At 42.3% G+C, this 23,979-nt stretch overlaps 6 protein-coding genes across 9 annotated transcripts; 2 read left to right on the top strand and 4 right to left on the bottom strand.

Moving 5' to 3' along the window:
* Positions 1–273: 273 nt before the first annotated feature.
* Positions 274–2,513, bottom strand: LOC110862151 (UDP-glucuronosyltransferase 1-7C). 2 transcript variants are annotated; one of them, XM_022111323.2, is made up of 4 exons: positions 2,100–2,513; positions 1,416–2,023; positions 874–1,322; positions 274–572 (listed from the first exon to the last, which is right to left on the bottom strand). In XM_022111323.2, the coding sequence occupies exons 1-4, from the start codon at positions 2,341–2,343 to the stop codon at positions 281–283; spliced, it is 1,593 nt and encodes a 530-aa protein (XP_021967015.1). In that variant the 5' UTR covers positions 2,344–2,513; the 3' UTR covers positions 274–280. The 2 variants fall into 2 exon arrangements, with proteins under 2 accessions (XP_021967015.1, XP_035701123.1); XM_035845230.1 differs by lacking the exon at positions 274–572 and adding an exon at positions 642–732 and having other exon boundaries at positions 821–1,322.
* A 223-nt stretch (positions 2,514–2,736) lies between these two features.
* On the bottom strand, positions 2,737–5,433 carry LOC118433359. The gene is made up of 5 exons (XM_035845231.1): positions 3,942–5,433; positions 3,761–3,878; positions 3,571–3,672; positions 3,332–3,404; positions 2,737–3,258 (listed from the first exon to the last, which is right to left on the bottom strand). Exons 1-5 carry the CDS (start codon positions 4,875–4,877, stop codon positions 3,183–3,185), a joined length of 1,305 nt encoding a protein of 434 aa, XP_035701124.1. The 5' UTR covers positions 4,878–5,433; the 3' UTR covers positions 2,737–3,182.
* LOC118433358 lies at positions 5,422–7,599 on the top strand. Its single transcript, XM_035845229.1, has 2 exons — positions 5,422–6,750; positions 6,818–7,599. Exons 1-2 carry the CDS (start codon positions 5,441–5,443, stop codon positions 7,173–7,175), a joined length of 1,668 nt encoding a protein of 555 aa, XP_035701122.1. The 5' UTR covers positions 5,422–5,440; the 3' UTR covers positions 7,176–7,599.
* Positions 7,417–8,962, bottom strand: LOC110862161 (ras-related C3 botulinum toxin substrate 1). Its single transcript, XM_022111336.2, has 8 exons — positions 8,806–8,962; positions 8,558–8,612; positions 8,389–8,459; positions 8,177–8,303; positions 8,074–8,099; positions 7,880–7,988; positions 7,751–7,792; positions 7,417–7,667 (listed from the first exon to the last, which is right to left on the bottom strand). Exons 1-8 carry the CDS (start codon positions 8,838–8,840, stop codon positions 7,557–7,559), a joined length of 576 nt encoding a protein of 191 aa, XP_021967028.1. The 5' UTR covers positions 8,841–8,962; the 3' UTR covers positions 7,417–7,556.
* Positions 8,963–11,070: 2,108 nt separating this feature from the next.
* Positions 11,071–20,516, top strand: LOC110862091 (ATP-binding cassette sub-family A member 3). Of its 2 annotated transcripts, XM_035845228.1 has the most exons (36): positions 11,071–11,258; positions 12,127–12,372; positions 12,449–12,576; positions 12,651–12,760; positions 12,837–13,009; positions 13,095–13,154; positions 13,238–13,367; positions 13,444–13,568; positions 13,633–13,758; positions 13,834–13,865; positions 13,921–14,048; positions 14,112–14,195; positions 14,275–14,298; positions 14,486–14,785; positions 14,851–14,882; positions 14,958–15,183; positions 15,273–15,386; positions 15,465–15,535; positions 15,624–15,793; positions 15,868–15,886; positions 15,968–16,051; positions 16,122–16,435; positions 16,598–17,081; positions 17,143–17,694; positions 17,780–17,829; positions 17,898–17,932; positions 18,000–18,227; positions 18,295–18,660; positions 18,729–19,017; positions 19,091–19,158; positions 19,245–19,259; positions 19,336–19,489; positions 19,587–19,692; positions 19,768–19,885; positions 19,964–20,115; positions 20,389–20,516. In XM_035845228.1, the coding sequence occupies exons 2-36, from the start codon at positions 12,280–12,282 to the stop codon at positions 20,434–20,436; spliced, it is 5,208 nt and encodes a 1,735-aa protein (XP_035701121.1). In that variant the 5' UTR covers positions 11,071–11,258; positions 12,127–12,279; the 3' UTR covers positions 20,437–20,516. The 2 variants fall into 2 exon arrangements, with proteins under 2 accessions (XP_035701121.1, XP_021966938.2); XM_022111246.2 differs by lacking the exon at positions 11,071–11,258 and having other exon boundaries at positions 12,026–12,372.
* Positions 20,517–20,522: 6 nt separating this feature from the next.
* LOC110862160 (ethanolamine-phosphate cytidylyltransferase) lies at positions 20,523–22,995 on the bottom strand. 2 transcript variants are annotated; one of them, XM_022111334.2, is made up of 9 exons: positions 22,841–22,995; positions 22,410–22,470; positions 22,187–22,324; positions 21,852–22,122; positions 21,643–21,780; positions 21,480–21,567; positions 21,257–21,406; positions 21,087–21,172; positions 20,523–21,026 (listed from the first exon to the last, which is right to left on the bottom strand). In XM_022111334.2, exons 2-9 carry the CDS (start codon positions 22,454–22,456, stop codon positions 20,850–20,852), a joined length of 1,095 nt encoding a protein of 364 aa, XP_021967026.1. In that variant the 5' UTR covers positions 22,457–22,470; positions 22,841–22,995; the 3' UTR covers positions 20,523–20,849. The 2 variants fall into 2 exon arrangements, with proteins under 2 accessions (XP_021967026.1, XP_021967027.1); XM_022111335.2 differs by lacking the exon at positions 22,841–22,995 and adding an exon at positions 22,642–22,809.
* Between the last annotated feature and the right edge of the window lie 984 nt (positions 22,996–23,979).

Here is a 23,979-nt window from a genome sequence, read left to right as displayed (position 1 = left end):
AGGAGCGAGTCGAGTCTGCTCTCGAGGAGGCAGCGAGATGGGAGCCAGCTTCGTGGACGATGGGAATCTCATCTTCACCCCACCGACTAAAACTCTCTGTCGGCAGAGTGCATTCGTACGCTTTCACGTAGCTCAACGCTACTTCAACATGCTTTATGTGATGTGATCCCTATATCTCAGGAAATCAAGAAGATGATGCTCCAATTTTTTGTTGTGAGGTGTGAGAATTTTGTTTGCCATTTTTCTCTGTCCAACCAAATAATTAGGCGTCTCTCGGTTATTAATCTGCTTTTATTTTCCCCACACTGCCAAAGAGCAGTTTTCTCAGAGTTTTAAAAATGAGGGACATGACAAGGAGGACGATGAGTCCAGCCAGGGTCACACAGCCAAAGATAAACCCCCAAATGTGCAGCATCCTTCGTTCATACCACGTTTTTTGGAGTCCGACGGGCCTCAAGTGTGCGCAGTCGTCGTGGCGAAGGACGTACTCGATCCACCACACGGCCACGTCCAAGGGAGGAGAAGGACGGTCTCTGAAGAACTTGGACAGCCTCATCGTGTTCTCTTTGTACCTGTCGCAAATTAACATTTGTCATATTAAAAGAGTTTACAAGGTCTGCAAGTTTTTACACTTGCTGGATTAATTTGATGTTATCAAAGTCAAAGTTGTAACCCTCTAAAGCGAACTTGTTGTGAGGAATCGTCAAGTGGTTGTCACATTTTAAGCAAAAACTGTACATAATTCGATCTATTAATTGTGGTTTTCCGAATTCTCTAAATTTGGATTTTTTTCTGCATATTGCAAAATTAAACTGACAACCTGTGAGTGAGAACATTAAATTAATCCAAGTGCAAAAGACTATCTCAACTTGCTTTTTATTATTGAGAATTTCTAAAATGGCGTGCAAAAGAATGTCCTCCGTCAATTCTGAAATTTCCAGAGCTATTGCTGTCTCTCGAAAATGAGCTCGTGAAGCTTGAAAGTCCTGCTCGGCAAACAATGGCAGAATGATCATGGGCACGGCGTGGAAAATGGCTTCATGTGTCCCCAAAAGTCCTCCGTGACCGATAAAAGCTCTGATTTTCGGGTGTGCAATCACATCCTGCTGTGGGATCCACTGCACGGTTTTCACATTACTTGGCAAACCTTTCGGAGCTTCCCCGTTAAATTTCACGATGAATTTAACACTGGGAACTTTGGACATTGCTCCGAAAAACATGTCTTGTAAATTTTGAGGCAAACTTGAGATGGCGGCGTACGTTCCGAAACTCAAGAGAACAAAACCATCTTCTCCAGATGAATTTATAAACTCTTCCAAATCCTTTAAATATGAAAAACCACAAATATTTTGCCCTATTAATCATTATCAAATTAATTTATGCATCTAAATGATTTATCTCTTAAAAAAGCTTACTCGTGGGAGGGGTTTTCTTTCGTCGGTGCAGTGAATTCCTCCAATGTCGACGAAATTGGGGGGCAGTGATCTGGGATATTCCTCACTGGGATGTGTGTAGGCAAAAATGAGGCTCGTGTTCTGCTCAATTGTGTCCAGGCTGGGGAGGTCCGGAAGGTCGAGCCCTGTTCTCACCATGTCCCTCACTTTGGGAAAGATTTCTCTGTGCCGTCTCATTTGCCAGAAGAGGGAGGCCATCTCGTTCTTGACGCTTTGGAGGAAAGTCATGTTGAGGGGAAAGTGGAACTGCAGTTCGGGGAGGTTCTCGTCCGGGTAGGCGAACGCGTCCTTGTACCACATCATGTGCGACACGGGGGAGTAGAGGATATGCTTCGCCTTGTACTTATGCACCAGGCCGTAAGCACATTCGTTGAACATGGCGTTGATTACGATCAAGTCGAAGGAGGATTTTTCCACCCAGGTCAGAAATTCTTGCTTGCGCATTAATGCCTCACAAGCGCTGAGGCCCAATTTGTAGTACACATTCCATAAGTCGTCGATGGCCGTGACGCCTTCACGAAGCCGGAGTCCGATAAAGTCCAGATCAAGGACGCCCAAATCCTTCGCCACTATTCAACATTAGCAAAACATTTAAAATTAGTATTTCCCAATTGTGCATATAAATACTTTTACTCTTCGACCCACAATTTTCAGGAACATAGTCCGTTATGTTGGGTTGGCTCGGGTTTTTGTTCTTGGATGGATACGGCGATACAAACGTTACTTGATGATTTTGAGCCAACTTTTCAATAATTGGCCAAGCACTGATCCGATGCGACGGACCGGCGACGGCAAAGTAAAATAAAATCTTGGCCCCTTGGACATGATTTGGGATAAAATAAGCACCAAAAAGTGCAAAAGTCAGTACACATAAAAATCGCGATTTCATTTTCAGACTAAAATGATTAAAGCCGTCTCTCCTCTTCCGTAGTGGCTGCGATGTGACAGACGAGTCTAAAGTCCAGAGGTTGTAAATATGTGAGCCGGAAAAAAGGTTGAATTTGAGTTAAAAATGAGTAACAATGCACGCTCAGTCACGGGATTTTTGTTAATGATAAGACACGGTGTGGCGTGGGCCCGTCACTTCCAATCACGAACACTTGCATAAGTATGCAGAGTGAGAATCTTTAATCCTTTTCTACACATCCAGTGCTGCATTATCTCCGCCACTGCTTGGGATAAACTGATGTATGGAAACGATATCCAGCAGAGAATCACATCACAAGTCAAGTCACTTCTGCAAACAATAATACTAAACAAGCCCCCAATAATCGTTGCTGCGTGTTCAACTCTGTTATCAGTCAGTAAATACGACATATGGATATGCATGCACATTATTTGTGGGCTTGGTCCATTCTGTTACAATTTGACATGTATGTGATATAACTGAAAAAGAGGTTGTGTGTAGGCACGACTTGTGTATAATTGCATCAGTGAATCCTGCCTGATTTAATCAATTAGATTTTTCGATCCAAGGACATTTCTGTCTTTCTTAATTCTGCATGTGAATTTTTTATATGAAATTCAAATGAGCCAATTTATCATTCTTAAGAAATTATAATGCTGCACATTTTTAAATAGCTTCGGTTCAACAAAGTCTCGCATTTTGCATATGTAATAATAACAATTTAGTGGATAAACTTTTCATAATTTTGAGCTTTTGTTTCGTGGAAGGCAAATATCCGGGGAAGAAGATTGATGGAGCTGACCCTGGATTGGTGATGACTTTTACACCTTGGCGTCCTTTTGTTCCTCGGCAGGCGACACCAGTTCCTGCTTCGCGTACGGAGTCCCGTCGTCATACCTGCGACCATTGATAGGATTACTAGCTGGTTACAATCCATGCAGTTTCATGCTCTAGCTAAATAGTTCCTTACTCCATCTTGTCCCGTTTCCTGAAGGCTATCCACACGATGCACATGAGGACGAGGATGGCCCCCACAATCACGCCTGAAAAAAACACCATCAAAATATATTTGGGTCGTTGAGCAAACGGTCAGCTGAGTGAACGACGGGCAGAAATCTCTCATTTTCTGCCCATTCACTCTAATAGATATTTTCCGTGTATGTTTGCACACAATGTAAGTTACAATTTTAGAACAAAGTATAACCTAACCCGGAATAATGGTCATGATGACTTTGCGGACGTGCAGCTTGCCCTTTCCGCTGAACCGTTTATACTTGTGGAGTGAATGGACCGTTGGCGTGGACGGGATTCCTGTTGGACACGAATTGTAGTTGAATAATTGGTTGAAATTGCAGGGGACATGACCACATTATTTTTTTAAAATGAGGCAGGAATTTACCATTTCCATCAATCACGAGACACTCGTAGTCTCCCCGATGGTTATCAGAAACGTCAGTAATGTCAACGTTGATGTAGAAAAGTTTGGTACTATCGGAAGATGTTTTTTTCGCTACTGCCTAAAACGCAAACAAGCCATTCATCAGTCGTGTTAGAATATTCGAAAAATATGTAAATCTTACAGTCATTGCTTCCATTGTGCCATTCGCATTCCAGGCGCCGTAAAGAGCGTCTCCGGAGTCATTCGTCATTGTCAAGTAAATCGGCTCCTTCACTCGAACCCCCTTTTCGTCGTCGCATCCATACTTCTCCGCAATGCCTTTGGCGTACGTTTTGTTCTTAAAGACTGAGAGTGGGACCCTCAACTTCATGTTGTACGGGTGTTGTGGTCTCGGCTTGTTACTTTTCCCACCAAGCTCGCAACTCGTCGTTGTGCACGGGTTAATGGTGCATTTGAAGGCGAACTTTTCGTGTTCGTTGGCTTGTAGAGGGAAGTCCAACTTGGGATGCGGCCTGGTCACGACGTAGAACGTGTGGGTACACTTCTTTGAGAAGCAAATATATTTCCTGAAGTAGAGATAGCCCTGGGGGGACACGATGTTGAGATTGGAACCGCTGTGCCCCTTCTTTTGAAACTCATCGTCCTCTGCATCTTTTTCGCCCAGTCCCCTCGAACGCCACATGTACTCATCTGAGGGGTTGCAGTGGAGCTTCAAGTTGGTGTCCTGGTAGTTGATCAAGTGAAGGCTGCCGAGGTTTTGGAGGAAGCCCTTTTCCAGTAAAAAGTGTCGAAGTTTGCCCAAGTTTGTTTTGCGCAGGGAGCAATCCACCGGAAATCCAGATTCATCCTCCTTCAGACCCTGATCCTTGAGTCTGGACGAGTTCAGGCGCAGAAATTTCAGCGTTTTTAGCGTCTCTTTAGGACTGCAGTCATCGGTGGCTTCGGGATCAAAGTTGGAGTGTGCGATTTCGAAGGCTTGTTGCAAGTCGTTGTCGAATCCGCTCGTTTTACTGTAAAGTGCGAACGTGTAGACGAGAATGAAATAGAGATAAGGTCGCATTCTGAGAAAGGCGGAACAACACCCGCCGCTGATACATCCGCGGCAGCAGGCACGCATACAAGATTTCGACCTCGACTATAATTTACATAACCGTGCCAATATTTCTGAGCCCGATTGCTCGACTTTTATGCATTGAACAAGAAACCACGGACAACAAGTCAATGAATATTTTTAGTCATGACGACTATTTCGCATGCATATGGATACTATTTCACCTGCAGCCACCAGCAGAGGATGAAAAGGCTGTCGTCAGAAAAGTCGAGAGCTCAGGGAGTTGCATCTTCAAAAAAATCTCAAAATAAGGTTCAAAATGTCCACGAATATCAACAAACTCCCCGACAAGGTAAATCATTTATCACTTATTAAGTAATCGGCCAATGGCGATAATAATTAACTAATTTCAACCAATTATATTGCAGATCCTCGCTAAAATATTTGAACATACGCCTAAAACCGAAACCAGCGTCGCACGTCTCGAGAATGTTTGTCTCAAATGGCGTGAAACTTCAGTCAAGCACTTGGGCGTCTTCTCAGTCGCAGGAATCGGGGGACAGGCATTTGAAATCACGGAAGTAAATGCCAACAGCCGTTCCCACATCCTCGAGAACTCCTCCCAAATTATGACCAACGTCTTTGACAGTGATGATGAGCCCAGCAAGGACAACGGCAGCGATGAGACCCCAACATCACTGCCACCCACAAATCAACACGATCACGGCGACGCCACCACCACCATCACCACCACCGTCCTTCCACCCGTCATCACTTCGGAGCGGCTTCCTGAAAAGCTATTTTCATCAGGGATCAAATCTCCAGACTACGTCAAGAAACTGTCCTTTGTGGGAAACATTCCGATCCAACTCCCCTCCGCATTCCTTTCAATATGCAAGAATTTGACGGGGATCCATTTCCATCTGTCCAGCCTGGTTGGGATTGCAGTCATAAAGGCGGCGGCGGCGATGGGGGCACAAGTTTCCCTCACCTTGGACGTTCCCACGCTGAAAACCTTGGTTTTTGATTCCTCCGGTCTGAACGAAATGTGGGAATCTACTGCTGCATCTTTGCGACCTGTGACAAAATTGGGTCACGTGTTGGATCTTGTTATCAATTTCTTGGAACAAAACAACTTTCCGCACCTGGACAACCTCATCGTCGACAGCCCACTCTGTTTGGACAAGGAGAATGCTGTCATCTCGTCGATTTCTTCATTTTTGAGCCGACATTGGCAATCCGTCCAAAGCTTTTGCTACCACCAAGGTTTCGTGGTGGTCTTGAGTCCTGATTCTGATGAGGAGGAATTATCCAACCCTGAAAATCAGGTCTCCTTGTCCAATCTCGCCTTCAGTTCTACACAGTTGAAGAAAGTCTCCTTGACAGATCTTCATGTTGGACTTTATCGTCCGCAAGAGAGCGGACCCTTGTGGATCAACTTTCTCATCCAGCAGGCCCACTTGGAAAAGATGATTTTCACCGGAGATCCAATCCCATTTCCAGCAAACACCGTCAAAGCCAATCAATCCACACTGACCACCTTGATTTGCGAACTTCGGGACAGTGTGGACTGCGCGTATTTGAAGGATTGCATTCATTTGAGAAAGTTGAGCCTCTTGGGGAAGAACGAGGATGAGATTGAGGACCAAGACATTCCCGACATCATCTTGGAGGCCGACGACGAGGATAACCATCCACACCACTGCAACAACATCCTCGACCTCATCTTACTTCCCGTCACTTTGGAAAACTTGAGGATCAATCGGCTCAAAGTTGATGCGAAGGCCATCACGGAAATCATCTGCGGAGGGAGGTGGGATCGACTCAAACGGTTGGAACTGATTGATTGTGGCGTGGAAGGAAATCTTGGCGTTCCTCTGCAAACCATTGGTCACATCATGCAAGCAAAGCAGTTGACCTGGTTCCAAATTGACTACAGGTACACAAAGCTGCACAAAAACTACTTATCGAGGGATTTTGTAAATATGCCAATAATTCATTTGCAGTCTCAATCGCAAAAGTGTCACGGAAAAGAATATCTCGGCCCCACTCCAAATGTTGGCGTACGCCTTGAGAAACAACTCGATTAGCAGTTTCACAATTCAGGGTCATCTCGACGCCATGACAGGAGTGTACGAACCATGCAAGTCAACTGGATGCAATGACGATGATTATGCAGGGCCGGAAATGGACTTGTTTCAATTTCCGGACGAAATCAGCCCCACCGGAGTTCACCGAAAATCTAGTGCAGATGAAGTGCCGGATGATGACCACGACTACAGCAGCAGTGGTGATGGGAGCAGCGACGGTGGCAACGACTTTTCATATGAAGACCTGACCGATGACGGTGGGGAAGCATCGTGAGCAGTTAAGAAATAAAAATGAGCAACATGGAGATAAGTAACTCGTGTCATCACAGAATTGTAGTTTTTGTGTTAAAAATATAAATATTATTGATATGATTTGAACCGTTTAAAGGCAAAATGTTTTTGTAGTAAAGGATAAGAATATACACAAGAATATACAAACAACGAGAACATTGTATTGTAGGTAACACGAACCGTAAAATTTTTATCTTTATCGAGTATTTTATATCATCATGTTGTTGGTTATCGTCATATACGAAACGTGCATTTATTACATTAGTGTAATGCAATTCATGTAAGCAGAAGAAAAGGTAGTTAATAAGCAAATAAACAAAGAACACAAATTCCGAGTTCAAATTAAAAATAAAATTTTGTGCGTTTAAAGAATGTTGCATGTCCGTTTTTTGGGTTTGGGAACAGGACATAATACTGCCCGGATCGCTTCGTCAAATACAGTTTTCAACCCTTTTTGTGTCAGGGCAGAGCATTCCTAAATAATCATTACCAATTTAGGGCGGCCCAATATCAACAATACACAATAACAGTTTATACTATGATGACTTATAATCATACCAGGTATTTTACGGCCATAATCTCCTTCGCCATGGACAAACCCTGCAAAAATAAAGGACATAATAATAAAATAAGTAGCAAAAACTGGAGGATTTGACTTTACATGTAAAACAAAATGATTCAAATTACCTGAGGGTACGTAATCGGAGCCAGTTTCTTCTCCTTTAATTTCTCTATCGTCACTTTGTCATCTCGCAAATCTAGTTTGGTCCCGACCAATATGATAGGCGTGTTGGGGCTGGAAAACAGTTACAGTTCTTTTGATAACAAACAATAAAGAGTATATGGGTATAAATAAATCCAGATTATTAATATAAACTTACCAATGGTGCCGTACTTCTGGATACCACTATAACAAGAAGCCAAGCATTATTTATCATTAGGGTCACGACTATTAAACTTTTATTTTGATTGTGTATGACCCACCTTTGCTCTGACGTTTTCGAATGAGGCCGGATTTACAAGGGAAAAACATATGAGGAAGACATCTGTCTGAGGGTACGAAAGGGGACGAAGTCTGTCGTAATCTTCTTGTCCAGCTGTGTCCCACAAACTGTAAATTGCAAAAATTGTAATTGCACGTCAATCTCTTGACCTCGTAGATTGATACTATTCTTCACAAAAGATATCTAGCTCACCCCAAATTTATCGGCTTTCCATCCACCATCACATTTGCAGAGTAATTGTCGAACACGGTTGGAATGTATTCCTGCAAATAAATCAAAGCACAATGTTTATCTCAGGTGACACGATTTCCTTCCTGTGACAAACACAGGACGGAGTTTAATAATATTCAGACTCGCTCACCCCAGGGAACGCATTTGTGGTATAACTGATGAGAAGGCATGTTTTACCCACGGCTCTGAAAACAACAAACACTACCGATTAATACTCCAATAAGGCACACACCCCACCCACTCGCTGTCAATGACTGTCAGTGTCATCTCGCTCGGCTATCTTGTTGTCACACTTAATCTTCAACAAGACGTTCAACCGACACCGGAACAACGACTCCAATCACGTGGTGATAAGTGGAAGTGTAATTTGAAACTCACCCGTCCCCCACGACGACACACTTTATTGCCTGCATTTTCCGGAAGCCACACTGTCGCTGCTGGGGAGGAAAGTAGTCGGATGTCCACCACTCGACTGTCCAATTGCCCAGCCCAGTTTGGCGTTCAGGTTTCCCACCACCACCTCCACCCGCACCAGGGCCGACACCCGCATTTCCCCATGAACGCCACCACTGCCCACACACCACCACTGACACCGCCGCCCCTGCTCCACTCCAATATACATGTCGAGTTAAATATAAATTGTCAACGTGTAATATGAATGTGCAAGAAGAATGATTAAGTTGGGTGGGACCACAATGGATGGGTGATGGAACAATACACGATTTGGTTGCGTAATTAGGATGGACAAATGCCCACTCATCCCTATCATCACTAACTCGCGGTACAAAATGAGCCAAAAGTGCAAGTCTTTTTCGCATCGATTTCACCAAATTGCACATAAAAAATTACAAATTCAGTTTTGGGTGGGGGGGATTAATATAGCATAGCTTTTTTGAATTATATTCAACCACACCCCCTTCAAAAATTGGGGAAGAAAATTGGGAAAAATGAGAAGGTCAATGTACACTCGGTACAGAAAGAAGTAGATACCAACTTGCATTTGACATTTGACTTCCCTCATGAGTATGAACATTTTGATGCATCAAGACTTTCAAAATTCGAAAATTGGCGGTTTTTCGACCTACATATAAATCGTTAAAAAAGTGACCTTAGCGGTCATTTTGCGGCTGACAACCTGATGCCAGATTTTTCTTCGTCAGAAGTGCCACATTTTCCGCTTTTGTTGTCCGCTGCGAAATGACCGCTACCATGACTTTTTTGGGGTCAAAGTTTCTGAGGGAGGGGCTTATACAGCAAGAGCCATAACAAACTCTGGCCACTAATGAGTACAGAGAGAGAGAAACAGAGTGAGAAAATGGATCGCGCATACGATCCTAACGCACGATGGTGGTGGATACCCACCGCCAACTACTTTTCTCACTCTGTCTCATCTTCTCCTGCGAAATATGGGAAATGATTTTGTGTTACATTTGGCCTGGTTTTTATCTCGCATGCAATTACTGATGTATGTGTTATGCAGAGTGTGTAGTAAATGTAGTAGCGTATGGAAATCTCATTCCTCTTTGCAACCGCACATAGTGTGTAGATCTTAAAAAGTATACACAAGCATTTTGTGTTACAGTTACATTATCATTCATATTTGTATCATAAACGGAGTCTATGATACTGTACACTTATACAGTAACATACTATAGATGTTGATATTTAGCAGCAATCGTAATGTATGGCCGCATGCAAATTGGCAAATTTCATGAGCACAAAAGTAGTGCAATTTTATTACATGCAAGCAGCTCCTCGAACATATTTAGCGTATACATAAACCAAACTTATTGGATCGCTGCTGCACATATGGACATCAAATGATCATGCAAGGAACAACTTGCTTTGTTTGTTTTGCACTCTGCATGGAAATTAATGAACACAGCAGTGGACACTTTATTATGCCTGACTTTTGGCCAAAATTCTTAGCATTTGGCCGGCCCCCGTATCACGTTTTTCACCCATGTGTGTTCCTTAATTTTGCATGTATTTTTTATTTCAAAACATTCCCCTAGACAAGGTGTTTCTTGGCATGTTCCAACACGCCGGCAGCTGGTTGGATAGCAAGTAAATGCGATCAATAGAACTGTGACACACCGCCACGCAACAGTTCTAAACAAAAGAAGAACAAACTTTTAGTGTGAAGAAAGACGATGGGCGCAATTCGAAATAAATGATAATATGAATATCGATTAAAAAATTCTGCTGCTCAGAATGCCAAATCAATTGCTGTTCCCACACGTTGTGCCAATTGATTCGTATTCGTATATCGATCATAAAATTCAACACGCTAACGGTGTGACCCTGGGAAAAACATAATGTCAGCATGTCATTTACGTATTTGACGTGTATAAAAGTATAGTAGTTGTTTCATGACAATTTGTTCCTACATTTCCGTCCGTCCATTCAGCCAACACTTGTATATTTTCTTGCGAGTCAGATTATTGTATTTTGTGTACATAAAAATGGAAATGTCGGTGCAGTGAGACTGTCACAATTGAGATTGTAATATGCACCAAGTTGCTTTTGCGTCAATGGATCAGTCACCAGAACGACTCATCCCCTTGTGGCCACTCGTCGTCGTATGCATTTTTTGCAGTATGACTCATTCTTAACGAGCATAGTTTGTAGTGCACTAAATACTATCCCAAAATGCCTTATCTTCAAGGCACACAACAAACTGAATTAGCACCAACACCAATAAATCATCATCCAACTAAGCCATCCACGTTATTCACGGACCTCTTCAGCTTGAGGACTTTTCTGTTTGTGTGAATGAGTAGACAAAAATGCCAACAGCGTGTTCACGTGCATCATTCGTATCAATATAGGTGAGTTTAATACCTCCTCGAATTTTTCACTTTGCCTTCTTCCTACAATTCTGCATGCCATTAAGACGTTTAAATATTTGACATCATTGCATCAGCAATTTGTCAACTGGACAAATTTTGTCTCCAGCACAAAATTCATGGTCTAAGTAAACTGAGGATGCGGATTTTCTGCAAAACCGGAACCGAATTTTGACCTGCCTCAGGGGCTACAAATTAGAATTGCAAGAATAGAATGACCTTAAACTTTATACGATTCAGCAAACACTCGTAATCATACACATCAGCAAACAGATTGACTAATATTCTCCCAACAAAATATTGGTCAATCAATACATTTTGTGCACGTACATATTTATAAAGCCGCTCGCTCTTGTCACATTTTCGACAGGTGAACTTTGCTAATTGCCTGTTGGACAAAATCATGGCTTTTATCGTGTAACGTAATAACCCAGTGAAAAAGTATTAGTCACCCCCCGCACTAAAAATTGGTTGTATGTACTCCTACATAAACCCAGTTTGATAAGGAGTCGCAGCCAGAAATACAATATATTTCTGTTTGATGGATAAATGCCAAGTGCAAAGATAAGGGATACCTTGTTATCAGTACCTCACTCACTCGGCGATTGCGTTTTGCACGGCTTGGGAGAACAAATGGTGATGATAAGGTGATTCAGTCTCACGTATTAATGGCTGGTTCAATAAATATGATTCGGCAAGAATATTAGAGAGTCACACTACTTTTGCAGCCTATAAATTACACAAATGACGTAAGGATGGAGAAAAAATGTTGAAGAGAGCACACGGGCAGATAATGCTACGGGACTCGTGCTGGTGATAAATTAACAGACATTCCCAAATCCCATTCCAGGTGTGACAAGCTTTTCACGCAGTCTGAGAAATGGTCAGGCCTTGAGCGCATCCGTCTCCTCCCTGCCAACCAACCAGCCATATTTACCTCCCATTTGCATTGTTATTATTTACACTCGAGACAAGTCCTAACCTAACCCAAGAAGGCGTCAAGATGACGTCCGGAATTAAAAAATTTGGGCTTTTACTATGGAAGAACTACATTTTACAAAAGCGGCACAAGATCCAAACTGTGATGGAGTTGCTGGTACATAAAGCTCAATTCCTTATTTTGCATACATCCTGTTTGTCCTCAACTCAACGGATTTGACCCAAAATTCTAGGTGCCCTTATTTTTCACGGCTGTGCTCGTTGCCATCCGAGGTTTGTTGAGTTCAACCCATGTGAATCACCCCACAGTATTCTACCCCTGGGATGTTGACATGGCAAATGGAACGAGTGTCCCCAAGGGGTACGTGACACGTGATTAGCGACTGATATTTCATCGTCATGTGACAATTCATAAACTTTTAATTTTATGTCCAGTTGTCATATCTTGTACTCTCCGAGAAACACTTTGACCGATATGCTAATGAACGGTGCCAATTCTCCAATGGTCGAAAAATACTTCCCTCGAGGCGGATACAACTACACGGGTACTGCCATTAAATAAAAAGCCTTAAAACTTAATCCCAAGCAGCATCTTCTAAACTCCTCACCTGACATTATTAGTCCACGGGTACGACACGGAGGACGAGTTGGTGGAGGCGTACACAGCCACTGGTTTCCCCAACTGCAAGAACGGTTTAAACGACACTGAAAGAAATACCAACCTCGTTCTGGCAGCCATTGTTTTTCGTGATGGTCTAAATGGCAATAGTTGGACGGATGTTAACGAAATCACGGTATTTAGCCAACAACATGAGTATAACTACCCCTTCAATTTGGCGAATTTAATTGTTTTTAACTTATTATCCCTTATTACAAAAGTACGCATTGAGATTTCCTGCAGTCCAACATAATCAGAACAATGGAGATGACATTGACAAGGTAATGATTTTATTTTGTGGATTTGCATCGTGTTTAAGTTTAAAACAACGAGGTGTTTGAAAGAAAATATTGTGTGTTTGCAGCCACGATGGATGACAGAATTGCTCTACCCCATTTTTCAAGTGCTGGGTCCCCGAGAAAACCCAGAATGGGAGAAGAACACCACGGAGGAGTACTTTAAATTCGAAAATGAACACCACGGGGGACGACCAGGTCAGCGGAACAATTGCACATTTGGAACATCTCTTCTTGCTCTTGTCCTCATAATTTTTTACATCAATCATGTTAGGTTACTGGGCGGAGGGATTTCTCTACTTTCAACACGCCGTGGACACCTCCATCAGGAAATTTATCAGCCCAACTGAAAATATTTATGAAACGACGGTTCAACTGGAACGGATGCCTTACCCAAAGGTATATGCAAACATTGTTATCTAAACCAATGGTCTTCTAATTGTCTCCTCGTCCTTCCAAACAGTTCATCGACGACGTGTTCCTCATAGCACTGCAGAACTTTTTGCCTCTGATCATCGTATTCTCCTTCATCTATCCCGTCATCAACATTACCAAGAGCATTGCACACGAGAAGGAAAAACGTCTCAAGGTAAAAGATAAACTCGGAAAGGGTGTGACTAAATCGGAGATTAGATCACTCATCATATTCATTAATTCGTTATAGGAATCCATGAAAATGATGGGCCTGCCCAACTGGTAACTACTAATTTTCAGCCAAGTTAATTTTCCAATAAATAGCCAATTAATGCAGGTTGCACTGGCTCGCCTGGTTCATCAAATCATTCTTCTTCATCATCATCTCCATCATTCTTATGGTCGTATTGATCAAGATAAAATTCTACGACGACGGAGAGTTGGCCGTATTGACGAAATCGGATGGTGTGGTCTAAAAAATTACATTAATTTTGTATGGAAATATTTTCAATGTTTTGCGAATTTCAGGATCTCTCCTTTTCGTCTTTCTCCTCATCTACTCCTTCAGCATGGTCACGTTGAGCTTCTTCATTTCCACCTTGTTCTCCACTGGTAGCTAATTAATTACCAAAATTCAGCATAAAATTAGCTAAAATGTAACATTGTCTCAATTCCTGTGATTGATTTCCAGCCAATTCTGCTGCAACAGCTGCAGGTAAATTTTATTTTCGAACGCTATTTATTACATAAAGAAACACTGTCTATCCAAATGTTATAGAAATTTTTAACAAGTAACTCTAAATCAAAAATCAAGTACTGATGGCGTCGTTTCCTTTACCATCAAAATGTTGATATGATCACAGAAGAATTACAAAATAAGAAGAATTTTTTTTCTTGCGCAGGTGTGATATTCTTCTTGTCCTACTTTCCCTACACCTTTCTCCAACAACGTTACGACACTTTGGGGAAGAGCACGAAAGTGCTGACGAGTTTGCTGAGCAATACTGGGCTGTCGTTTGGGTGTCAGATAATTTCCATGTGGGAGGGCGCGGGTGCAGGAGTGCAGTGGTCCAATTTGCCAGACCCTGCGTCACCCGATGACAACTGGTCATTCCTCGACGTCAACATCATCCTCTTTGTGGACGGGATTTTGTACCTTCTGCTCGCCCTGTACGTCGAAGGGGTGTGGCCAGGAGATTATGGTAGGTCCGATTTTTCTTATTTTTCCTACAATTCCTACTTCATTCCTTTCCTTTCGTTAATCCAGGTCTGCCAATGCCTTGGTATTTCCCATTCACGGTAACTAATTAATTTTATCATTGAAACAACAATTGTCATTGAAAACATTTATAAACCTTGCAATTCCGTCCGCAGTCGTGGTACTGGTGTGGGACACCACGTGGCGACGAAACAATTGCCGTTACCTCTGTCGATACGAGACAAAAATATCCGCAAAATTTCGAAAAGGAGCCGAACGGCAAGGCCGGAGTCCAAATTAAAGGGCTGACAAAAGTATTTGGCCCCAAAACTGCTGTCAACAATTTATACTTGAACATGTTTGATAACCAAATTACGGCTTTGCTCGGGCACAACGGCGCAGGTGGGTCAATTAACTGAGAACCGTTTAGCCGAATTTTTAATTGTTAACATTTTATGGTACCAATATTTTGCACGTGTTTCATGATTCAGGTAAAACGACGACAATGAGTATGTTGACGGGACTATTTCCCCCCACGACAGGAACTGCGATTGTCAACGGATACGATATTCGACATGACATTCAATCCGTCCGAGACAATTTAGGTATTAATTGAAATGACTCTGCATCCGCGATTAGGCGCAATTAAGGAACTTGTAATGATTTTGTAATTATTTAAATAGGATTGTGTCCACAACATGACGTATTATTCGACGAAATGACAGTTTCTGAGCACTTGAGATTTTTTGGAATTGTATGCAAAAAAATATCTTAAGAAATTTTATGTAAAATCATGGAATTGAAAACTACATAATATTGCATTTCTTGCCACGTGATTCTAGCTGAAAGGATGTGACGCCCAAACTCTGGACAAGGAAGTCGCCCGAATGTTGAAAGCTGTAAATTTGGAGGCCAAGGCGGATGCACAAGCCATGTCGCTCTCGGGAGGCATGAAGCGTCGCTTATCAGTTGGAATAGCTTTCGTAGGCGGGTCTCGCGTCGTGCTGCTCGAGTAGGGACTATTTAAGGCTTTTAATTTTTTACACATTTATGGTACTAAATTTAATTTTTATTTTTTGTCCTTAGCGAGCCAAGTAGCGGGCTGGTAAGTTGCCTTCTCACAATCAACGTGTAATCATTAATTGCTACCATATTCCATACAATTCTTCTCTTTCTCCTAATTCAGGATCCTGGAGCAAGAAGGCAAATTTGGGACTTGATTCAACTCGAGAAGAAAAATAGGACCATTATTTTATCCACTCATTTCATGGTAAACATTAAAAATTTTCGCCTTCAAATAAGCAATCAACATTCATTAATTGTGCAAAACTGTTCCGCAGGACGAGGCTGACCTATTGGGAGATCGCATCGCCATTTTGGCCGAAGGAACAGTCCAGTGTTGTGGGAGCTCATTGTTTCTGAAAAAGAAGTACGGCGGTGGCTACCACTTGATCATTGTCAAGAAGACGCATTGTGACGTGGATCGCATCACGGACTTTTTACGCCTCCGTGTCCCACACATTGAGATTGACCAAAATGTCGGCTCCGAGTTGTCGTACTCGCTTCCGGACGACCTTTCGTACCTTTTCGCCGACATGTTTGAGGAGCTGGAGCAGAGGAAGGAGGAGCTGGGCATTGCCAGCTACGGGGCCAGGTTGGTTGGTAGTAGTCATTTATTCACATGTTATTCCTTGATCCGTACAATTTAATGACTGGTGTACATCAAATAACACTAAAAAATAGGTTGAGTAAAGAAATTAACGCGATTTTACATCTGTCTATCCCCTAATAACCTAATTATCAATCATAATTACAGTATTACTACGATGGAAGAAGTCTTCATGCGTGTGGGTAAAGATGCTGAAGAAGAATTTAGACGTGAGGCTGGTGAAATTGTGTCGATTCCGATGGAGAATGGGCACAGCGTGCACACAAACAAATTGTACCAGCATTTAGAACGCAACACGGGCGCACAACTTCTAATGCAACAACTTTGGGCGATGATCATCAAGAAGTTCTTGTACACGATGCGGAATCGAGTCCTTTTGGCGGTGCAGACCATCATCCCGATCGCCTTCCTCATCATCACCATGATCATGCTGACCACGCTCCCAGACGTCGTCAGCCCACCCCAGATGGATCTCCACCTCGAGAAATACAAGGAGTACGGACAGACCTACACGCCTCTCAACTGTAAAATTACTTCACGTCCAGTCTGCGACGCGTACACGACCACCGCACAACAGTTTTCCTCCTCAGTCGTGGAGACGGGGGACGTGGAGAAGGAGATCATCGATGCGGTAATAAGACATTCAATTGGGAGAGCTTGTTAAGTGGTGCTAAATACTATTCGCTTTTCAGGCGGAGAAAAACCTGCCCGTGTACACTTATCAATACATCGCAGGCATGACTGACTTTAGCACGGATGACAATAAGACTTACCGAGGGTACTTCAACAACCAGCCCTTCCACGCCAGTCCGGTCAGTCTCAACCTCATCAGCAACGCGCTACTCAAGGCCGCACGACCTAATACAGCAGCAGACCTGCTCATCAGAATCTCCAACCATCCTCTCCCTCTCAACAAAGTTGACCAGATTGACGAGATTGGGACCGCCCAGAGTGACGGTTTCCAAATCGGTTTCACAGTCGCGTTCGGAATGTCGTTTTTGGCCGCAAGTTTTGTCGTGTTTCTCATCAAGGAGAGGGAAACGAACGCGAAGCACTTGCAGGTCGTCTCTGGCGTCAAGTACCTCGTGTTCTGGGTGGCGTCCTTCCTCTTTGACGCCGTGAACTACATCATTCCCTGCTTGTTCCTCATCATCGTCCTCCTTGCCTTCCAGAGCGAGGACTTCAAAAGTGCAGAGATGCTGGGGTACGTCTTCATCCTGCTTCTCATGTACGGATGGAGCGTGGTAAGAAATCCACAACCATAATGTTTTGTGTCGTCTCCATATAATAAAGTAACCACGTGATAAAAGGAATATTTTTCCTATTTAGATTCCATTCATGTACCTCTTTTCCTTCGCCTTCACAATTCCGGCGAGTGGGTAAGTGGTCCTTTTTCCGATTTATGAGAGTTTTTTATGTAACCAGAGTCGTCGTTGTTTTCCTATAGGTTCACAAGAATGGTCATGTTCAACATTTTTACTGGTTAGCCATCAAAATCTTTATATGACACAATTTTGAATCTGGCCTACCAATGTCCTCCTTGTTTCAGGAATGGCGACAATCTTGGCAATTTCTATACTCCAAGTGCCAGAACTTGATTTAAAGAACATCGCGGACACGTTGGAATGGCTCTTCATGCTCCTCCCTAATTTCAACTTGGGATACGGACTGTCACTCCTGTCCGCAAATCGACAACTGCACAACTTGTGCCCTGCAGCTTTGCTAATCAGAGCCACGCTCTGCACCGACCTGCCGGACAACATGTGCTGCAAAGATTGTAATTCAACTATTGCAAAGTATGGATTTCGCTAAGAGTGATGTGCTAAAATGTGGGTATTTTTCAGACCCGACTGGTTATTTGGGGTGGGGGCAGAGGGGCATCGGTCGCAACCTCTTTTTCATGTTTCTCGTCGGAGTGGCGTGTTTCCTCATCATTTTCATCATGGAGTCCAAAATAATTCAGCGTATCAGGTTCGGAAGGAGGTCGCAAGTCGTTGCGAAAAATGGTGATGATGGGATGTCGTTGCTTGACGCGGACGTGATGGCGGAAAATGCGAGGATACGAGACACCAATTTGACCCAACTCTACCAAACCGACAATCTTATTCTCAGAGATTTGACGAAATTGTACGGAACCTTCACGGCTGTGGACAGTCTCTGCCTGGGCGTACAGAAGGGAGAGTGCTTTGGACTCCTTGGAATTAACGGAGGTATTTGTTTCTGAACAAACCAAAACAAATTAAAAAGAAATCAAATTGATAATTAATTAATCTACAAGCTGGAAAATCGACGACATTCAAAATGTTAACTGGGGACATACCGATCACTTCTGGGGATGCGTTCATTTATGGGCGCAGTGTCAAGTCCGAGATTAAGAAAGTTCAGCAGGAATTGGGATACTGCCCGCAGTTTGACGCCCTCATCCCAGAATTAACTGGGCGAGAGATTATCCGCTTATTTGCTCGTCTTCGAGGTGTCAAAGAGCCAGAAATTGATAGTTTGGCGGATGCACTCGCTGCTAAATTGCTGTTCACTCAGCACATTGACAAACCATGCGGCACTTACAGGTAACTGGTATCTAGACACATGCAATTCCTAAGGGTTGAGATAAACTAATTTATTTGGTCATCCCCCCAACAGTGGCGGAAACAAACGTAAATTAAGCACTGCTCTCGCTTTGGTTGGCAATCCACCCATGGTTTTATTAGGTACGTCGTAATCGAAGCCTCACTGCTTATCATTCTTGCTGTGGTCTGTACTAATTCATTTCTTAATCTATTCTTTCATGAAACAGATGAGCCAACCACTGGTGAATCAAATTAATAAGATAGTTACCTATGTATAGTTTACAATGAGCTTATCATGGAATTATTTACAACTTGAAGGTATGGATCCCGTTGCCCGCCGTCATTTATGGGACGCTATTAGTGACATCCGAGAGGCAGGAACTTCCATCGTGCTCACCTCTCACTCCATGGACGAGTGCGAGGCCCTCTCCACTCGCTTGGCCATTATGGTCAATGGTGCATTTAGATGCTTGTAAGATAAGCACATACCTAATAATAACATTTACAAGGCAAACTACTATGTAGTTGGACTAAAGTATGAGAATTTGATTTCTTGTCTCTTTCTGCAGGGGTTCGACCCAACATTTGAAGAACAAATTTGGTGAAGGTTACACCCTCATCGCTCAGATTGAAACGGGTCGTGATGAAGAACGTCGCATGACGAGACAATCACTGGTTCGTGATCACACAAATGCATGCTATGCTCCTGTTTCAGTTCATGATTCCACTAATTGTTCGTGTTGTGTGCAGGAACTTGGACGACGTCGAAGTTCGACACTAAAACGGGAAGGGGGGCAAGCGCAGCAATTGCAGTCTTGGGAAGTGGAACTCCAACCACTGCGAAACTATATTGAGCGCACATTCCCAGGTTGGCAACGCACTCCAAGCTAACGTTTTTTTACCGTGTCGCACAGTCGTTTTCTCACATTTTCCATCTCATGAACAGGTTCCGAGTTGAAGGACATTCACGCTGGATATGTGCACTATCACGTCAAAAATACGAGAATAACTTGGGGCTACATGTTCAAGAAGATGGAGGAAGCGAAACCAGAATTTAAAATAGTTGCATATTCGGTCGGGCAGACCACGCTCGAACAGGTCAAAAACAGGCCCTTTGGCTTACAAGGGAACATACCGAGGTGTCCAACGAGTTAAGGGTCGATAGTGTCGAGCCTTAACTCGTTGGACACCTCGGTATGTTGTTAGTGGATTGAGTATATTCCACTGGCCGAGAAGCTATTCCTACTCGGCTCGGTGTTAGTACGGGGTGGGTTTGCTTTACCATGACCATTGAGAAGGACCAGTCATGGATTGAAAACCTGATTTAAATCTGATATCTATGGAGGTTAAAGGATTATTTTCATTTTTCAGGTTTTCCTAAACTTTACGAGAACACAGATGAATTCAGATGAAGATTAAATCATTTTTGGATTAGTTTTCATACGCATATTTATTTTTATTTTGTGAAAATTATGATTAATAAACTATACTCTTTGAAATTTGTCTAGTTTTGTCATATTCTTTATTCACTTGGAAGCAGGAATGGCAATAAAATATTGGATTCAAAATGCGAATCTGGAATTTCGGAGAAGTATCAAATTCAACATTTGAATTTTAAAGTACCAAAATGACAGAAGGATAAAAACGAATAAAAAGTAGTACATGTTTAAAAGTATTAATCAAGTTGATGAACCAGTTAAGGAAAGCTCGTTGCTTAAGTTTAAGTTGCAAAAGTCATACAAAATATTGGAAATGTTCACAATTTTGTGAACTCTTGACTTATTTGACTAATAATTTGTATAGTTGTGCGTGATGAATTTAATTGCTGGGACTCATTTATTTTGAATGGCTTCCAAAATGGCGAGCTCTTTCTTCTCTTTGGCCTCGTTTCGTTTCTCATAGTCCATTCGCCGAGCAATAATTCTATGCACGATCATATCCGTCGTCAATGTAGAGCCTGATTCTACTTCTTGGAATATTCCTCGTCGTTTCGGTTCAGCATACGGATCCTATAAAACAGCATAATTAATTAACACATTTATAAACCTTATAATTAGGTACACGGCTACCTCTTGAGAAATCGGATCCCCGCTAATTTTCGTTTTTCCGTGCACCACGACGGCGACGCTAAAGTGGTCCAAGAGGTCAGCAGTGACTGCAAGGAGAGAGGCATCATTATTATGACACGACTACGGATTGATATTTATTGCAGTGCATGTATGCATGACCAACAAATTACCAATATAAGGAGCCCCAATCACTACTTCAGAAACATATTTGCAAGCCAGAACGGATAAAGTTCTTTCGTGAAGGTTCATAATTGGGTAGTTTGACCCCTTGTAAGTATTAACGATAGGATCCGTGTGCAATCCAACGATGAGGAAGTCCCCTACAATAAATTTACCAAGAGGTCAAAGTCAGCTCCTTGCAATACATATGGTTTAAAACTTGAGCGCACTTACCAAGAGCACACGCAGCTTTTAAGAAGGCCAAGTGACCCGGATGCAAGACATCGAAAGCTCCAGCGACGTAAACTATTTTGGCATTTGGCTAAACGAAAAAATAATTAGTGTCAAGATTTTCCTTAATTCCTTTTACATGCATTAATTCATAATAATTTATTACTGGGGGTTCCTTCCCCTCTGAGAATTGTTGGATTTTTCGAGTAGTCGGAAGAAATTGTGACATTCCGGTGTACGGAGATCGTGCTTTGGCATCAGTGGCCAAGTTCGACGGCGCATCCCCCTTTTCCAGTGTGTACTCCTACATTACCAACAGTTTTTACAATTAATCTGCATTTAAGTCGCGATAAACTGAGTTTATCCAGCACTTACACTAGCACCCCGTCTAAAATGTTCCCTCGTCAGCAAAAGCATTCTCCCCACCAGATCAGTCGTAGAAACTCCCTGAGTCCTCTCCACCTCTTTGTATCGCCCAGCATCCTTCACCTCCTGATAAGTGTCCTTCCCATCCGCCGTCGTCGTGATGTCATTCCCGTGCGCACAAAAGTCGCAATCATATTCGTCCAGCGTTTCCAGAGTGGTGACGTATGGGGCACCTTCGACAACTTCGTCAACCCATTTTATAGCTCGGGTCATCTCATATCTAGATAGATCAATGCATTTTTATTTCTAGATTAAAATTTAGATTTAACGAAAAAGTCACCCACCTTTCCTGCTCGTTGAAAACTGGAGGCCCCTTGTGTTTCGTAATTTCCTCGTCCGTGTGCACTCCCACGATTAAATAGTCTCCCAAAGCTTTCGCTTGGCGTAACGAGTTGGCGTGACCAAAATGAACCATATCATAACTAAAAATATTTATAATTCTTTGTCGTATTTGGAGTTCAAATTGAGCTGTTAAATAGTTTTAATTTTACAGTGAAATTTACATACCATCCATCACACCAGACACGAGTTTGTTTCCGATTTTCCGTCCCCATAATTTACGATAGTCCTGGAAGATATTTAAAATATGAATACAGTAAAAAAAATTAAAAGTTGTATGGAGTTAATAATTAAGATGAATAAATATGATGGGATGATTGAATTTCAGTGTTTTTAGTGCAATGCGTTGTTTGCTATATCAATTTGAGACGAGAGAGAGAAGGCTTGATGTTAACCTTACTTTTGACCCGATAAGAACAAGCTCCTCTGCTTATCAGTATCAAATAATGGAGCTTAACTTTTTAGTACTGCATTGCATAAGAGAAGACTAACTTGAGTTCAGATATAGCTTTGCTAGTGCTGCACAGCAGATTGAATTTTAGTGCTATTTATTATTGTTCAGGCAGCCAACTACTTTTATTTAAGTATTAATGAATTACCTTCCTTTTACAATTTATCACTCAGCAGTAGCAACAAGAATCAGGAGCCAATCAGTTAAATTAAAAGTTGTGTTGCAACTACAAACTAAAAGACCAGCAGGTCGTACTATGAATGACATGCACAGAGGTGAAAGTAATGTTCCGGGCTTCAAAGCTGGCACGTGAATCTCATCTTTTGGCCGACCCGTTCTCGTAATAATCGTGACTTTCCCCTGCCCCACTTTCTCCCTCACCTCCACCAACTCCATACAAACTTTCACCATCCCATTCCCACGAACGAAAAGACATGGAAAAGTCACATCTTGACTTTTAAATCTCATTTTTGGATGAAAATTTTGCTCAAAAATTAATATGAAAAGTTTCTTAGTTTGTAAATAGGTCAATGTCAGATATGTGTAAAGATGATGTCTAGAATGCATAACCACATAAATTTAACTCGGTATTCGTGTCATGTTGAAATTGCTCCATGAAATAAATGGATTTTTTCGAGGACAATCCATAAGCTCGCAAGGTGAGACAATCCATGGTGTCAATAAACACAATTCCTTCAATCGAATACATGGAGAGTAGAGCGGAACAAAAATTGATTTCATAAAAAATTCATGACCAACTCGAAACTCGTCCAACCACAAATGGACTTTATGTTGGTCATCGTCATGTCGCTATATAATCCTAATGAGAAGCATACGCAAGGACAGCCACTACTATCAACCAGCACACACACAAACTTTCTGCCGATATGCCTCATTTGTGCAGACAATGAGGAAAAAGCAAAGAAAGAAAGTAGCATGAAATTTGTCTTGTCGATAATCCACTTTGATAACGTCGCGATGCGTGTCAATGCCAGAGGAAAGGAAAGACAGGAGTGGGCAGCATTACATATTTTTACCAACTTTCCGTCCATCGCAATTCTCTTGTTTGTTTCATTACCACAATTCACAAATTGAGTCCAATTTCAACCATATATCACAGATTGTCCTACTATAAAATCTGATTTGTCTCATCCGCAAGCAGTTTTCCGAATCAATATTCACAGCTCACTTTTTGCATTAAAAATGACCATCGAATTAGCACCACTGCTTCGACACTTGCTGCGTCCATCGGAAAACGTGACAGTTTTCATGACACCTTCGAAAAAT

This window comes from Folsomia candida, unplaced genomic scaffold, assembly GCF_002217175.1.
Source record: "Folsomia candida strain VU population unplaced genomic scaffold, ASM221717v1 Fcan01_Sc049, whole genome shotgun sequence".
Classification (NCBI taxonomy): Eukaryota; Metazoa; Arthropoda; class Collembola; order Entomobryomorpha; family Isotomidae; genus Folsomia; species Folsomia candida.
Note: the sequence above shows the minus strand (reverse complement) of the source record. Positions and strands in the feature narration are given on the sequence as shown.